The 17,421-nt window shown below is 34.4% G+C and overlaps 1 protein-coding gene across 4 annotated transcripts in view; it reads left to right on the forward strand.

Annotated features, from left to right (window-relative positions):
• Positions 1-16,369, forward strand: part of LOC126709928 (DNA-directed RNA polymerase IV subunit 1) — a 42,336-nt gene extending 25,967 nt beyond the window's left edge. For all 4 annotated transcript variants that reach the window (XM_050410298.1, XM_050410299.1, XM_050410300.1 and 1 more), the window contains 7 exons: positions 1,214-1,353; positions 1,500-1,759; positions 1,888-2,061; positions 2,174-2,311; positions 2,957-3,219; positions 9,663-9,774; positions 15,203-16,369. In XM_050410298.1, the coding sequence (XP_050266255.1) occupies positions 1,214-1,353; positions 1,500-1,759; positions 1,888-2,061; positions 2,174-2,311; positions 2,957-3,219; positions 9,663-9,774; positions 15,203-15,406 (1,291 nt within the window). In that variant the 3' untranslated portion in view covers positions 15,407-16,369. The remainder of the gene's footprint in view (positions 1-1,213; positions 1,354-1,499; positions 1,760-1,887; positions 2,062-2,173; positions 2,312-2,956; positions 3,220-9,662; positions 9,775-15,202) is intronic.
• The last annotated feature ends 1,052 nt before the right edge of the window (positions 16,370-17,421 follow it).

Genomic DNA, 17,421 nt, shown 5'->3' on the forward strand with positions numbered 1-17,421 from the left:
TGAGTTCATTCAAACAATATGTTCATATACTAAATTATATCTATCATAATAATTTACCTTTTGCTCTCTTTTTAATAACATGTAATAATTTTAACTTATTCTCAAATATAATACTACCTAATAAATATTATACGTGGACAATATTGTACTCAAGAATTGCACAGGACATCCACTAGTAAAATTATAAATTTGAACAGAATTTATTAGAACAAAATGCTGCATGGCTGTTTTATACTTTTACATGTAAAGCATACGGTAATAACTATGCTGATAGTAACATTCGTGTGTCTCTACTATGGATCCTAGCAGAAAACATCCTTAAAATAACATGCCTAGAGGAAAGCCATTCTGTTAGGTAGCTTTAGATGTCATGCATCAAAAATTTAGTGTTTCGTCATGGAATGTAGCCACAGCACTCGCTCTGAATAACTCTCTTTATTAGGTCACTTTAGATGTCTCAAAGTGAATATTCAATCCTCTGCCTTTTCAAGATTTCTTTTTCATTTGTACTTCAAAGTTAACTTTATCTATAATAAATACATGTAAATATTTGGAAGTCTATATACCTGTACATATATACATATGCGTGTGTGGGTGAAGCAGGGTCTCCAAATTGTGGTTGCACCCTATTGTGCCACGTTTCTCTTTTTTTTTTTTTGGAAGGTTTATAGAGATTTTGAGAATCAATTAATGTTCTCATTGATTAAGTTAGATTAACACAATCTTATCATGAAATTTTGACGTGAGTCATGCTAATTTATAGATTTTAAAAATATACAGCTAATAATCATACAAATGATTGTTCTTGGATTGGATCAAATTTTTCCGTTGTAGATAATTACTTAACCATAACCCTTTTTGAAGAAACAAGAATCGGAAAATGTTGGTTCAATGCATATTTCTTATTGTTACTTTATCCAATTCAAAAACTGAATATTATTTGGGTATTGACTTTTTAACATTTGCTTATTATTTTCATGTACAAACAACTTGTTAAGCACTTAATGTTATTACCTTGAATAAAATTCATTAGTTATTTATTTTTGTTAAGCTTGAATAACATATAGTTTGAGACTAAATACATAAAACTATTAAAAAAGAAATCTTGTGAAACGCATGAGCTACAAGCTTGTTTTGGCACATACTACAGCTACTGTTTCATGAGTATATTTGGGGCAGTAATTCATTTTGGACTTTGTTGATTAAATGACAGGGACTGTTTTGAGACACAAAAGGAAGGTAATGATACAATTTGCATCACTGTTACAATAGCTGAAAATGACAAGAATTCCTTACAATTGGATACAGTTAGAGGCGTGATCATACCTTTCCTTCTTGGAACAATTATTAAAGGTTGGTAGTGCATATCTTATCTTGCTTCACTGTTCCATTGTTATAGATTATACATATGCTTGATGTATTTATTGTTTTGCGAATTTGTCATTTTTCTTGATTTGATTTATTAATTCTTATTTCCACACTTTGTAAATGTTCTTTAGGATTCCCAGAGATCAAGAAGGTGGATATTTTATGGAATGATCGGTCTAAAGTATCAAGATGTCATCATGGTTCTTCTGGTGAACTCTACTTAAGAGTTTTTATGTCAGGAGACTCTGTTAGAACAAATCTCTGGAGTTTACTTAAGAATTACTGTGTACAAATAATGGATATGGTCGATTGGTCACGTAGTCATCCAGATAATATTCATGATTTCTCTATGGCGTATGGAATAGACGCCGGATGGCAATATTTTCTCAATGTATGTTCTCTCTGCTAAGATTTTTTTTTTTTTTTTTTTTTTGGGATTGTTGCAAGGGTGTGGTATTGCATTTCAATCATGGAAATTGTCACTTATTTTTAACTATTGCTCTGCCTTTACATGTGCAGAGTTTGGAGTCTGCGATATCTGATACTGGCAAGTCTATTCTTCCTCAGCATTTGCTTCTTGTCGCAGATAGTCTATCAGCTACAGGAGAGTTTGTTGCCTTGAATGCAAGAGGCATTGCACAACAAAGAGAACATGCATCTGTCTCATCACCCTTCATGCAAGCATGCTTATCTGTTAGTTCTCCTACATGTTTGTCTTTATTTTGGCATTGTCATGATTATTCATTATAAAGAGAATAATCTATAGCCATCTAATCCATACTTGTTATTTGGTTCTTTTGTGCAGAACCCTGGTGCTTGCTTTATTAAAGCTGCTAAGGCTGGAGCTGTGGACGGTCTTAAAGGAAATCTCGATGCATTGGCATGGGGAAATGTTCCTTCTACAGGGACGGGAGGCCACTTTGATATTATTTATTCTGCAAAGGTAGATATTATGTTGTTCTTGCTGGTGATGCTTCTAATAAATGTTGGAAAATCCTGTCTCCCCATAATGTAAAAACCTTGAAATTTTAAAGATCCCATCCAAATGCAGCATATCAGTGTATGGTTAACATATGAGTGTGTGGAGACCCCATTATATTAATAATAGGTTTATCTTTCCTTTTCTTCGTCATTTTTCTTTCTTGCATTGTTTTTGGGGTGCTAAACAAGGACTTCATGGAGTACATTTGATGGAGTTGTGATGGATCTGGTTGACAAGTTTTGTTGAGATGAACTGAACTTCTATACATTTGAACATTGGTTTCTGTCAACACGCATTAAAATCAAGCTGTTTTATTGTTTTCAAAATAATAGGTTTGCTGGTGTTTTTTGGCATCTAGCAGTTTCTTGAATATATATTTCTTACCTATCAAAAAAAAAAAAATTTCTTTCAGGTTTTATTACTAACCCCTCATGTTTGTCGGTTTTCATGTTCAATGATATATTTGATTCATATTAATTTTTTTTTTCTTTTAGAGAGAGAGAGAAGGGGGGGGGGGTGGTGGCAGATTTTTTTTTTTTTTTTTCATAGCTCTATCTTCTGTCTTTTAATGATCTAATCATTTCAATTCCAATTATTATATATCAGGGACTTGAGCTTGCAAAGCCTGTAGATGTTTATAACATGCTGGGTAGCCAAATTAGTTCTGATAAGCAGAATGTGAAGATCAAAACACCTTTTGTTTGCAATAGTATGTCTGACAAATCTGGTACTCAGTTCATCTACAAGTATGGTGGTCTTGCAACAAAAGGACTGAAAATGTTGGAAAGCATATCTAAATCCTTAAAAAGTCGTTTGACATCAAACGATATTCAGAATCTTTCCCATTCATTGAAGGTTATATTGCACAAGTAAGTCAAAATATCCATATGATTCTCCTCTCTTTTAGCTTTGTTCATTTCATTGTAATCTGTCATACTACTTTAATTAGCTTCTTATTAATATTTTAGTCATAATTTGTTACTAATATATTACTCATAATTTTCCATTCTTTCCTTGCTCTACGGGATTATAAACAAGAATGTTGTTTCTTGCTTTTCAAGTTATGGCATTAGCTTGTAAGACTCATACTGAAATGTGATTTTATTTCTTTAAAAAATTGTCTTTATATCAAATAAATGATATTTTAAGATTCAAGTAACTGAAGTTCTTAGGGTGTATTTATTTCCCTCAGCAAAGAGCATTGGGGTGTATTTAATATCAATATTTATTTGATCTAGAGGGAAGGAGTTCAATTTACGCAAAAAAATCCTGAAAATAATACTCCCTCCATCCCTAATTATTATTCCTCTGTATTCCATTTTAGGTGTCCCAAAATGAAGTCCTCTTTGAATAGTCAACAATCCTAACTTACCGTTTGGGTGTTTATTTAATAAGTCAATACTCTTTCATTTGAGTTGAACTTAATAATGGTAGTTTTGGAAACTTGTACCTTTTTATTTAAAAGGCAATACATTAAATGATATGCTCTTTAACCGTGTGTTTGGATGAATAATTTGGGACATTCACAGAATTTCACAAATGATGGAATTTACATCCCCATCATTTATGAAGTTCCTTGTTTGGCTCTAATTTTTGTAGAAATTTTAAAATGATGGGAATAGTAAATTGAAAGTTTGGACATAAACAGAATTTGTAAAGTCCTTACAATTCATTTTATTGAAACTCATCTTTGCTTAAGGTTGGAGTAAAAAGAAATAAATAAGCAACTAAAGGATTGCAAAAGACACCAAATATGAATTAAATACAAGATGAAAAATTTATTCAATTGACATTATTTCTTGATAATATTAACAATATACAAAGTAAAAGCATATTGAAGTCCTAAAAATATCTAAGAGTTTTAACTAAACTAGCCTACAAAAACCTACAAAGTATTCACAAAACCATTTGCTGATGATAATCATTAAACATCTCCAATGCTAAGTATCACGAAATGTCACCCATTCATCAATAGCTTGAACACATGTAATCCTATCATCTGAATTATTTACTCTTTCTTCTATTGTTGACTGGCTTAATAACTCCTCATCCACAGAAGCCAAAAATCATAGATCCTGGCCTTGAAAAATAGGGCCATCATGTTGCTAGACTCCAATGAAATTATGAAGTATCAAACATGCATTGATAATTCTAATTTTTGTTTTGATGTTGAATGTGCACAATATACTGGTCCGTTGTTTTAACATTCCAAATGCCCTCTCAATTACATTCCTTGCAACAGAATGACAAAGATGAAATAGTGCTTTAGAATTTTCTAGGTTGTTTCCAGCCCATTCCTTTTTGGTGGTATCTGGTGCCTTGATAAGGTACTAAAAAACCTAGACCATCAGTATAGCCTGCATCCACAAGATAGGGTGCATGTTAATCAATTACCACTTGGAACATGAAACTCGTTATTCCTATGTAAAGCATCTTGCAAATCTCGTGAGTCAGATGTAGAACCCATTAGTTGGAAGACCACCCTTTCTCTTTCAATATCTAAGTCAGTCATCAATTGACACAGTTACTGGAACGTGAGTTCCATCAAGTGCTCCAATACAATTCTAAACAATGTTAAGAAAACTTTTTTTTTTTTTTTTTTTTTGAGAATCAACGTTAAGAAAACTTAAAATACTTAAATAAGTACCAACGAGAACTCTAATTAAAATAAAGGCTAAAATGCAAATTGTACCTTCTAAGTTTGGTTGAAATCCATTTAAGTCCTCTAACTAACTTTTGTTTAATTGAGTCCTTTAAGTTTCAAATTTATTCAATTTAGGCATTTTGTCTAATTTCGTTAAAAAATTGCCATTAAGTATACAATTAACTAATAAAAAAACATTTTTAAAAAATAAATAAAATAAGATTTCTACATAAAAAATATCTATAAAATTAATAAAGATAAGGCTAAAATGCAAAACCCACCCTTTAAGTTTCACCAAAATTTATATCAGTCCTCTAACTTTGCTTTTAGTCAACTCAGTCCTTTTAAGTTTTAAAATTGTTCAATATAGGTATTTCACTAACTTCTGTTAATGTCCTACCATTAAGTGCAATTTTATGTTTATTTTCAGTTTTTTAAATTAAAAGATGCAGAAAACCAAACTACAAAATTTTAAAAATATTTAAATTAAGAAATTTCAGAAACACAGTACATGAATTCCACAAACCCGGTACATGAACAACAAATTTTTTTACATTGATCACAACCAAAAATTGCATCCAAATACAAAATTTAAATATACAAATTCAGAAAAGATCACAGCAAACACGAACAAAGGGATCTAACATCAACTATCACTACCACCTACAATTTACAAATTCGCTACCCACAAACAATGTTTATAAGATTATATATTCAACAAGGAAACAATGTTTCTGGGTTTTTCGATTTTGGGGTTATTTGATTTTTACAAACAAAATCAGAATAAGAACAGATTTGACTAAAAATCAAACTTGAAAACCCAAATTAGATCAGGGAGAGAGATAATCCAAGGAGACCCAGATTAAATAGTTGAATCCAAAGAGACTCAGATCAGGTTATTCACCAAATCTGAAATCCTCTGAAACCAATCAAAAAAAGACTAAACACAACAGCCCAGTTGTGGGTTGGAAGTCCAATGAGGTTTGATGAGAAAACACACAGAGAGGCCCAGTCGAACTTTGATGAGAAAACACAGAGAGGGAGAGGCCCAGTCGAACTGAGCTAAGAGAAAGAGGACCACTGCCACTATAGTGACCGGTGAGGAGAGGAGAGCGGCTGACCTTGGTGGTCGGCCATGAATGAAGCTTCGAAGGAGAGAGAGAGAGAGAGAGAGAGAGAAGAAGAAGAAGAAGAAGAAGAAGAAGAAGAAGAATCTGAGAGATATAGGATTTCTATTTTTAAAATTTTTGTTTCTTCAAAATATAATTTTTATAATTCTTATGGATTTTTAAACAAAAAAATAATTACAAAAATATAAAACTAACTGTGAAGTTGACAAAATCGAACGGAAGGACTTGATTGAACACTTTTGAAACTTATAGGATTGAATTGACTGAAAGCTAAGTTAGTGGACTGAAATGAATTTTGGTGAAACTTAGAGGGTGACTTTTGCATTTTAGCCTAAAAATAATTTTCGAAAAATAAGTAATTTTTTTATTTTATTAACAGCAAATTTTTAATGGAATTAGATTGAAGGCTTGAATTGAATAAATTTGAAACTTAGAGGACTCAATTAAACAGAAATAAAGTTAGATATTTGAAATGCATTTCAGCTAAACTTAGAGGTTGCAATTTGCATTTTAGCCTAAAATAAAATATTTAAGAATTTTATTTTTAGAAGTACCTCAAACTGTTTCCACTTATCTTGGTCGGAACAGCGAAGAAGACATGGATGGTATTTCAAGTAGTCCTTTCTTATTTTGATCATTGCATATTGTGTGCAAAACGCAATTAAACTGTCAGCTTACTGTTTCCTTGGAATGATACATGTAAATTTGACTACAAAAACATTGCATCAGCTTCTTCAATAGTGACTTGTTTTGACTGAACCAACCCACCATTCTCATGTGAATTTTGTACATAAATTCATAAATGCACTCTTGCTTAAGTTGCAACTGTTTAATGCAGTCAACCTCACTTCCATCATACAAATTGTTGGGGTGATAAACACCTCAGGGAGTTTTCTTGAATTATTAATATAACATATAGAAACATACTTTAACCCAAAAGGCCTAAACTCTATAGGTATGTTCTCAATTATGTTATATTAACCACTCATTCTTCTTATCATTATTCAATGTGAGACTTCACTAATACGTGTATACCCAACAATCTGCCCCTCACGTGTGAGTCTCTGCCTTTTCGTGAGCTATGAACAAGTCCTACTCACTTCCCTTTGTCTAATGAGTTTTTTTCTTCGCTAGTGCGTCATCCATGGGCCTTCATGTGTTAACCTCGTACGTCTTTTATCTACCATGGGAACCTTGAACCTCACCGCTTTATAGCACAATTGGCAATAATACTCCTTTGTTGGGTCTTTTTCAAGATTGTTTGGGCTTGCTTGGTGCAATATACCGTGGGACCCGCCTTGCTCCATTTGTGAAAGGGCTTCAAGTACACACACTCCCTTCCCACTCCAATTGCGAAAGGGACCTTGATAACCTTGCCACCTTTGCCTCACACCACCATGGGCTCTGATACCACTTGTTGGGGAGATAAACAACTTGGGAGCTTATTTGAATAATTAATATAACATATAGAGACATACTTTAACCTAAAAGGCCTAAGCCCAATAGGTATGTGCTTAATTATGTTATATTAACACTAATTCTTCTCATCATCATTTAATATTTAATGTGGGACTTCACTCACGTGTATACCCAGCACAAACAATTTTAGAAACATTTACTTTCTTGATCCCAATCATGTATTGGCTCTATTACCCATAATATTTTCATTATATCAAGCTGTAATAACAGACATGATAGATGTAGCTATGGCAACAATAATTTTCATAAATTCTACACCTTCTCTTTAAGCGTATAACTAAATTACTCATCCCATCGGCCATTCCTGTTAAAGTGTTCAAAGTAACAATAATAAGCATTGAATTTAAGTGAGTGGGAAATTTTTAATTTTGTTAACTATGCAAGACAAGCTTCACCAAATTGGGTAAGGCACTAAGGCTATTATTAGGCTATCAAGAGTTAAAGCTAGCTGTTTACTGGTCTGTACCCCTAAAATGATAATAGAAAATATAGAGAATCCAAAAATATCAATTAATAACCAGGATACAAATCATTTTATTGTCCTCCAACTAAACAATATAGCTAAGAGGTGCAAAAACAAATACTTCTGTTCTTGTCGTAAATCAAGCATAGAAAGCATTTCAAGAATGATCTATAACTGTGGCATTTTTGATATAAAGACACTATTATAGTTGCAAAATATGGGCTTCTTTTTGTATTCTCAGAAAGTGAACCCCCTCAAACCACATTAAAGGCACTATAAATCAAGTGACTGTATTTAAACTTTCAAGATAAAAATAGATTTAAACGGTTTCTTAGAAAGACAAAAGATATGCACATTAAGTGAGTGCTACTTCAGGATTTTTGTGTTACTAAGGAAAATGCTTGGATGCCATTGCCATCAGGACTGGTCTGTCATTGACATCAACAAAAAACATGCATTTGATCAGTGAGGCATTTAGTCAAACAGTTCCTGTGCCTCACTCCGCCCAGTTTGGAGCATTGATCAACCCAACAATGCATTTGTTTACCATACAACAACTTTTCATTTGGAATCAGTGATAGAAAACCTCCCATATGAATCATGAGGGTACTCACCCTGGACAACAACAGCATAATCATGTGCATTTAATTTCTCTGTACAAATTCAAGTATTTTAATGATGCTGCAGGTCCAGAGACAACACTCTCTACAAGAGTTCTCTCTGTAAATATGACATATGCATATAAAGAAGACAATGAATGTATATAGTGCCATATGAAACACCACACAAGGGATTCAAACTTTAAGAAGTGGTCTTTGTAATCGTTTGAAAAAATATATATTACTAAAGAATATAATCTATGCTAGGGTACACAACTATCAATTAATTAACCTGCCAACAAACCCAAAAAGGGCAGAGCCAAAGGCTTGGTGTAGCTGTTAATCAATTTAAGCAGAATTTAAACATCTGAAATGTTAGAACAAAGTATTTGGTTCAATACACAATATTACTATCAAGATAACTATAATAAAAAATAATCGATCTAGTTTAAATATGCATAGCCAATCAAGTTTTCTGAGTATATTATGACATCTCCATTATAAACATGCAGAACCCAAATAATTGATATAGAGGTACTGAATTGATGCAAGCCTAAGGCAGTAATCAATTCATACAGTAAAATCTAAAATATATAGTTGATAAAGGTTCCCTTGCCAACATGCAAGCTGAATGACATTCCACTCTAAATTTAACTGGTTTTGAATACCTTTGAGTTGCTAAGAATATGCTAAACTGCCCAAGAAGTTATCTATTTGAATTTTGAACAATTATCTCAAAAATTGATGGCATTATCACAAACTGTAGCAGCAAGTTCTCTATTTGAATGACAATAGCTTTAGGTGTGAATAGGTTTTCTAGCATGCATGTTAAGGGTTGTACCTAATATTAATTTTAAATCACATTATTTTTAGGGCTTTGTTTTTCAACATTAATATGATACCTTGTTGAATGACTGCCCTTGTAGCTTTAGTGTGTTCATATGATTTTTTGAAAAGGGTGGGAGTTCCTGAAGGACTATTCCTGTTTTGGTTGTAGGTATCCCATTGATCACAGGTTAAATGAAAAAGACAAGTCAACTTTGATGATGGCTTTATATTTTCATCCTCGGAGGGATGAAAAGATTGGAATTGGAGCTCAAGACATAAAGGTATATAAATATTTTTTTTTTGATAGGTAATATAAACCTTGAGTTTTGGAAATATTTCTGCTTCTTTGCCAGCTGGTCCTTAACTAATTGGCATCTCCTCCTTCCATAAACAAGGGGTGGAGAATTAGCCATGGTTTCAATCCTGTGTGAGTGCCTTAAACTTGTAACAGGGAAAAAAGAATTCTGTTTTTTTATTTATTTTTATATATTCTATTTTATTTTATTTATATTACAGTTTGAAAAATTATGATTTTGTGTTGTTTACATGGGTTTTTAAAGATAATTGGATTTTTTAAATGCTAAATGCCTTACATCTGGATTAAAATTGGGAGGGGATCCTTTCCCAAAGATCATTACGGGTAAATGTATAAGCTTTTTCAGCAGTGCTGGGTGTTCAAGTTTATATAGTGAACATTGTTCTGTGATGATTGATTACCTGGAATTGATAACCTATTGTGCATAGATATTAAAGTTAGAAATCTGAGGTGGATGGGATGGCTTATGAGGAGGAATCTGAGGTAGCTGCTCATGTGGTACAGTTTTATAAAACTTTGTATCAGGAGCCAAAGGGGTGGAGGCCTTTCGTTGAGGGTTTAGAGTTTGATAGTCTTGGGGATATGGAGAGGTTTTGGTTTGAAAGGAAGTTTGAGAGAGAGGAGATTTTTCAGGTTGTAAGAGACTTGGAAGGGAACAAAGCTCCAAGTCCGAATGGTTTTACCATGGCTTTTTATCATCATTGTTGGAGAGTAGTGGAGAAAGACGTTTTAGCTGTCTTCGAAGAGTTTTTTCATCATTATTAGTTTGAAAATTTTCTTAATGCTACTTTCGTCGCTTTAATTCCAAAAAAGAATGACGCCTCCAATATCAGAGATTCCCGGCCTATTAGCTTGGTGGGGAGTGTATAAAATCTTGGCTAAGGTTTTGGCAAATCGTTTGAGAGTGGTTTTAGATCAGTAGATCTTTAAGTCTTAGAATAGTTTTGTGGGCGAGAGACAAATCCTTGATTTTGGTTCTTATGAATGTGTTGATAGTCGAGTGAAAGAGTAGGGTTTTGGGGGCCATTTGTAAGCTAGATATTGAGAAAGCTTACGATCATGTGAATTGAGAGGCTCTCTTGGATTTGTTGAAGAGAATGGGCTATGGGGAGAAGTGGTGTAAGTGGATCTGCACTGTTATATCCACGGTTCAGTTCTTTGTGTTGATCAATCGGTCTCCAGCTGATTTTTTTGGTAGTTCTAGGGGATTGTGTCAAGCTAGGTTGCACGGACACGCCATTTTTGGCGTCGTGTCGGTGTCGGACACGTGTCGGACACCGGAACGGGTACGACTCGTCGGATTCCGGTGTCCGGCGAGTCTCTTTTTTTTTTTTTTTTTTTTCGCTTCTCCGACACGCCGCCGACACGGCTCCGACGCGGCTCCGACACGCTAGCAGTGAAAAAAAAAAAGAAAAATCACAGATGTCTGACCTCTGACCTCTGCCTGCTGCTGCTGCCGCTGCCCTCCGTCGCTTGCCGGAGCTAGATCGGGCCGATCGGCGAGCTCCTCCTCTCTCCTTCTTCTTCTTCTTCTTCTTCTTCTTCTTCTGCTTCTTTTTCTTTTTCTTTCTCTTTGCTCTCTCACCCAGATGCCTTCTTCTTCTTCTGCTTCATTTACGTTTTCTTTTTCTTTTTCGTTCATTTTAACTTTTCTAATATTTTTTTATATTTCCTCTTTGTTTTGTGGGTCTTCTGCCAACCCCACGTGAAAGCCAGTTTCAAACATTCAATTTCAAATTTTAACTATTGAGTACCATATGTCAGTCATGATTTCTTTGATATGCCATTGGTCCAAAAGAAAATAATTTATATTATTATTTTGACTATTATTTTTAGTATTAGTATTTGAACTTAACATATTTATACTTTTGATTTGTACTCTAAATATTTTATGTGTATTATTGTACTATTTTTGGCGTTAGTTTACTTATTTATAATTCTGATATAATTTAAATTCTAGACATAAACGTATTTTATGTCTAAAAATATTAAAAAATATCCTAAATATAAAATTTAATTAATTATTTAACCGCCGTATCCCCGCCGTGTCGTGTCCTTATTTTTCAAAAATTGCCGTATCCTCGTGTCCGTGTCCGTGTCGTGTCCGTATCCGTGTCCGTGTCCGTGCAACATAGGTGTCAAGGGGATCTATTATCTCCCATGTTGTTTTTGATTATGATTGAGATTTTCTGTAGAATGTTGAAAAGAGTGGATGGTGCTGGCTTACTCCGTCGTTTTAAAGCTGATGGTAGGAGGGGTGGTGGGGAATGTGTTTCACATCTCTTGTTTGTAGATGATACTATTCTGTTTTGTGATGTAGAAGTGGTGCAAATCCTTCATCCTTCATGTTTGGCTGTTGTTACTTTGTTTTCAGACTGTGACAGGTTTAGAGATCAATGTGCAGAAGAGTGAAATGGTTCTATCCAATAGGGGAGGTAAATGATTTGCATGCCTTGGCTGAGATATTGGGTTGTAGGGTTGGAAGTTTGCCTATGTCTTATCTTGGCATGCTGTTGGGGGCCTCTCATAAATCACCTTCAGTTTGGAATCCTATTCTAGAAAAAATTGAGCGAAAGTTGGCCGGGTAGAAAAAGCTGTAATTGTCTAGGGGGGGTAGATTGACGCTGCTCAAGAGTAAATTATCTAGTCTTCCTAAGACTCCTTATTTTTTAGCGCTGTTCACCATTCCTACTCATGTGGCTAATAGAATTGAAAAGTTGCAAATGGACTTTATGTGGGGTGATAGCAAAACTCATTTGGTAAGATGGGATAAAGTTTGTGCGCCTATGGCCAACGATGTGGGCTGTTGTTACTTTGTTTTCAGACTGTGACAGGTTTAGAGATCAATGTGCAGAAGAGTGAAATGGTTCCATCCAATAGGGGAGGTAAATGATTTGCATGCCTTGGCTGAGATAGTGGGTTGTAGGGTTGGAAGTTTGCCCATGTCTTATCTTGGCATGCTGTTGGGGGCCTCTCATAAATCACCTTCAGTTTGGAATCCTATTCTAGAAAAAATTGAGCGAAAGTTGGCCGGGTAGAAAAAGCTGTAATTGTCTAGGGGGGGTAGATTGACGCTGCTTAAGAGTACATTATCTAGTCTTCCTAAGACTCCTTATTTTTTAGCGCTGTTCATTCCTACTCATGTGGCTAATAGAATTGAAAAGTTGCAAATGGACTTTATGTGGGGTGACAGCAAGACTCATTTGGTAAGATGGGATAAAGTTTGTGCGCCTATGGCCAACGATGGTTTAGCTATAAGGAGGAGGGTGGTAGCTTCAAAGTTTGGGGAAGAGTGGGGAGATAGACTTCTAAGTTGGGTAGGGGAGTTCATGGGTGTGGTTTATGGAGATGTATTCGAATGGGTTGGGAGGATTTTAGCAAAAATACTCAGTTTGTTGTTGGGATGGGGAATAGGGTGGTGTGGGGATCAACCTCTTAAACAGACTTTCCTGAGGCTGTATGGTATTGCTACTGCTACTGACAGGGAGGCCTCTGTAGAATCTTCGTTGACAAGGCTGGGGGCGGAGGAGAGAAGAAGTTGGGATGTTTGTTTCATTCAGGACTTTAATGATTGGGAGATAGATGAAGGGGCAAACTCTCTTTGTATCTTGGGAGCTAATATTCCTTTAATGGATGTTGGAGACTGGATCAGCTAGAAGTTGAAGCCTAGTGGGTATTTTGACATCCGGTTGTTTTATAACAAATGGCGAGATTTCCCCTCTATTGTCTTTCCTTGGAAAGGTATTTGGAGAGTTAAGGTTCCTCGGCATGTTTCCTTTCTCGTTTGGTCTATAGCTTGGAATAAGATCCTCATGGGTGATAACCTGAGACGGGGTGGTATTGATTTTGTGGATTGGTGCATTATGTGTTGTCGCTGTGGGGAGATGGTGGATCACTTACTACTTCATTGTGAGATGGCTCATTGGTTGTGGAGTTTTGTTTTTACATCTTTTGGATTTTTGTGGGTCATACCTAGAATGATTCTAGATCTGCTTTTTGGCTGGTGGAATTGGTTGGGGAAGCATTTTTCTAATATCTGGAATTTAGTTTTGTTGTGCTTACTATGGTGTCTTTGGAAGGAGCGGAATCAACAGACTTTTAAGGACTTGGACTTGGATAGTTCCGGAGACCAGATGTTTCTTTTAGTGGAACTCTATTTGACTGATCTTGGGCATGGGGACTCACGACTAGTGCTTCTCTCCCTTCTTTTCTTAGCTTTCTTCTCTTTTGTAATTGATTTGCTGCCTGGTTTTCTTCTGTTTCTTTTCTCTTTTTTCCTTTTCTTGTAAATTTTGGTTTGCCTTGTGCTTTTCATGTTAAGAACAGCCTTTCGAATATATTTCATTCTTACTTATCAAAAAAAAAAAAAAAAAAAAAAAATATATATATATATATATATATATATTAAAGTTTGAAATCATTACTTGGAACTTAGATAATATAGAAATCATTAGCTAAAACTTTTTTCAAATGGATTGCTTATTAAACAAAAAATAATAATAATCCCTTTTGTTGGTGAAAATTTTCTGAAAACATTTTTGTACTCTATGCCTAATTTTCTGTTAGATTTGCAATGATAAGATTAGTGGAAATAAGAATCAATAGCCAACCCCAAATAATTTGGTACTAAGATTTTGTTGTAGAAGTGGAATTGAGAATATGAAGTGAGATAAGGTTTGAAATGAAATGAGGAAATTTTTATAATGATAAGGGTGGTGCCTTTTAATGAAAAGATGAGGGGGGGTTAGTTGGGATGGTTGGTCATGTTTAGAGGTGAACAATTAAGGCACAGTGAGAAAGATAGAGTTTATTCAAGTTGAGAGAACAAAAAAAAGGTAGAGGAAGATAAAAAAACATTAATAGTAGTGAAAAAGGACATGTCAAGTAAGGAAGTAATGAGAGTATGACTCTAGATAGAATAGAATTGCGGAAAAGAATACATGTGGCTGATCCTGATTAGTTGGTTGAGGATCCATAGTCAACCCAAAATATTGGGATAAAGGCTTGGTTGTGTCGTTGTGATATAGATGATGTCAATGAGGACTTCTCTTGGTTTACAAATTCAATTATTTGGAGTTTGATCAGTTGTAATGGGAGACCATTTTAATGGAAAATAATACTAGGAAACCAAGGAGATTTCTTTGCCTAATTCTTCCTTGTTTAGCAAAGTTCATTGCTATCACAATGAAAATGATTCTTTTGTATGTTTGAAGTGAATTGTAGAACCCAAAGTAGTGTTTCTACAATTTATTTGTGCATTTGTGCCCAAAATACTTGCTAATTAAACTGTCACTATTTTTTGTGCGCTGAATTTCTATATCCATATAATTTGTTTATGTTGAATCTTTTCCTTGGGACAGTTTCATAATGGTTCTTTCCCCCATCTTTTACAGGTTGGTTGCCACCCTAAATATCAGAATACGCGCTGCTTTGAAGTGGTAAGAATGGATGGGACAACTGAAGATTTTTCTTACCACAAGTGTGTCATTGGTGCCCTTGAGCTCATAGATCCTCTAAGGGCGAAAACTTATGAATCAAAATGGGGGCGAAAAGCTACTAATCAAAATGGAGCATTTGCAGTAGACTCTCTAGAATAGGGCAAAGAAACAAAATAGGGAAGGAAACCCAATAAACACCCCACATCAGCTTACCTATCTCTTCCCTATTGTTTTCTGTATCTGAGTAACACTGATAAAGAAAAGTGGGTGTTCTGAAAAGTGAGAAAAATAATAAAAAAATGAATGAAGAAATAATATTTAAAATGAAATAGGGTTTAGAAAAGGAAATCTGATGTGGGTGAAAAGGAAAAGTGGTTAGCTAAAATAGGAAAACTAGGTTCTTATCCTAAAATTGGGAGAAAATTTTAGGTAAACTGATGTCAGTGCTCAACATAGAACTGTCAAGCCAACCATATGCCTCTACATATTTCGAACTCCCAAGCATGTGAAGTGACTGACATTGGATTCGAGAACGATGTTTTAATGTTTAAGGTCTTCACATCAGACCATTAAACATGCAGTCATGTCAACTTACATTTGGAATGATCCTGATTTCCTGAATCCCGCATTCTATCCTAGGAAATTGCAAGCAACTTTGGGAATTGGAGCTACCTACTAACTAGTGTAAATCAAATTTGCTCTTCTCTAACAATGGCGGGTGGATCATCTCAAAATAATAGTTTTGGAGCTTTCATACCTTTTCAAAGCTGTATATTCCCCCCCCAAAAAAAAGAAGAAGCAGATATTGTGCACAAGAAGAGTACTAGTAGAGCAGTAAGTGCTTTGCTTTTTGTAGTCAACAGTATTTCCTTTTGTTTTTAATTTTTATTTTAATTTTTTTTTAACTTCAATTGCAGTCCCTTACTCATGCTTCTTTTTGCTACTTCCACTATAACTTGTTTGCCTTACATCACGTCAGGCTAAAAAGCTGTAGTCGAAGCAGCAACGAGAAGCTTTGTAAAGGCCAATTTCAATTTCATGTTGTATCTATGATACATATGTACAATGCAAACATTCATATGAACAGCTATTTTCATAAAATAGTTTTGGCATTTCAGCCTATATGGTGATCTGGTTATTTTGCTATATCTCATTTCCAATGCCAATGATGTATTGGAAATTATGGCTTTAGATTTATCCCATTTCCAATGCAAATATGTATATGATTCAATGGAGTTTTCAGATATAGTCAATCCTCTGCTGATTGGTGCATGTGGAAAGCGTCTTGATGACACTTAAAATCATGTTTGTTTCTGTTAATAGAAATTCCTTCTGATATTTTATTTGATGTCTCTAACCTGTTGTTCATCAAGTGGGTTGTCACATTATTATGCTTTGGTGACATAACTTGTCTGATAGTTTAATAAATTCAATGATTAATGGTGCTAGAAATAAGTCTGGATGATTTAAAATAATAATTAAGATTAAATCGAAGTCATTTTAAGAACAGCATACCATCCAGATTGCATCCACTTAAGTACTTAACACACACACACACACACACACACACACACACGCTAGCATGTGGTTGTGTGATTTTTTCAATTTATAGTAATGCTACAGATGACTCATAATCAATACATTCATATGCATATCCATACATATTTTCAGGTGTTACAAAGTTTGGAAATAAACACTCCAAGAAAAATACTTTTTGAGTATAACCCATCTTGTTGAGCTCGGACACCTCTCCTTTACTATGCCTCAATTTACTTGTGCATACATTTATACTAGTACAAAGACAAGTGCACATTCTCTAATTGATCTCATAATTGTCTGGGTAATTAGAGTAATATAATCATTAACAAGACTAGACTTGTCAAAACATAAATTTTTTTATTATTTTATTTTTAATTTTAAAATAAGATCTTGATTCCTGGAAAAAAAAAAATTGGGAACAGTAGGAATAGTACTCTTGTATTCACGTAAGTAGCCTATTCTTACTGTGGAACCAACCTTATGTGAGAATAGAGATATTGCTCCCATTTCAGTTTACATGAGGTAATTTCTTCTGGTCTAAAGTGCAAGTTAACCTCTTTTTAAGTTTAGAGTAGTTATGATTTTGGTAGTTGATGTTTAAAAGTGCTGATTTTAATGTTTAACATCATTTTCGT

Source organism: Quercus robur, chromosome 12 (genome assembly GCF_932294415.1).
Source record: "Quercus robur chromosome 12, dhQueRobu3.1, whole genome shotgun sequence".
NCBI lineage: Eukaryota > Viridiplantae > Streptophyta > Magnoliopsida > Fagales > Fagaceae > Quercus > Quercus robur.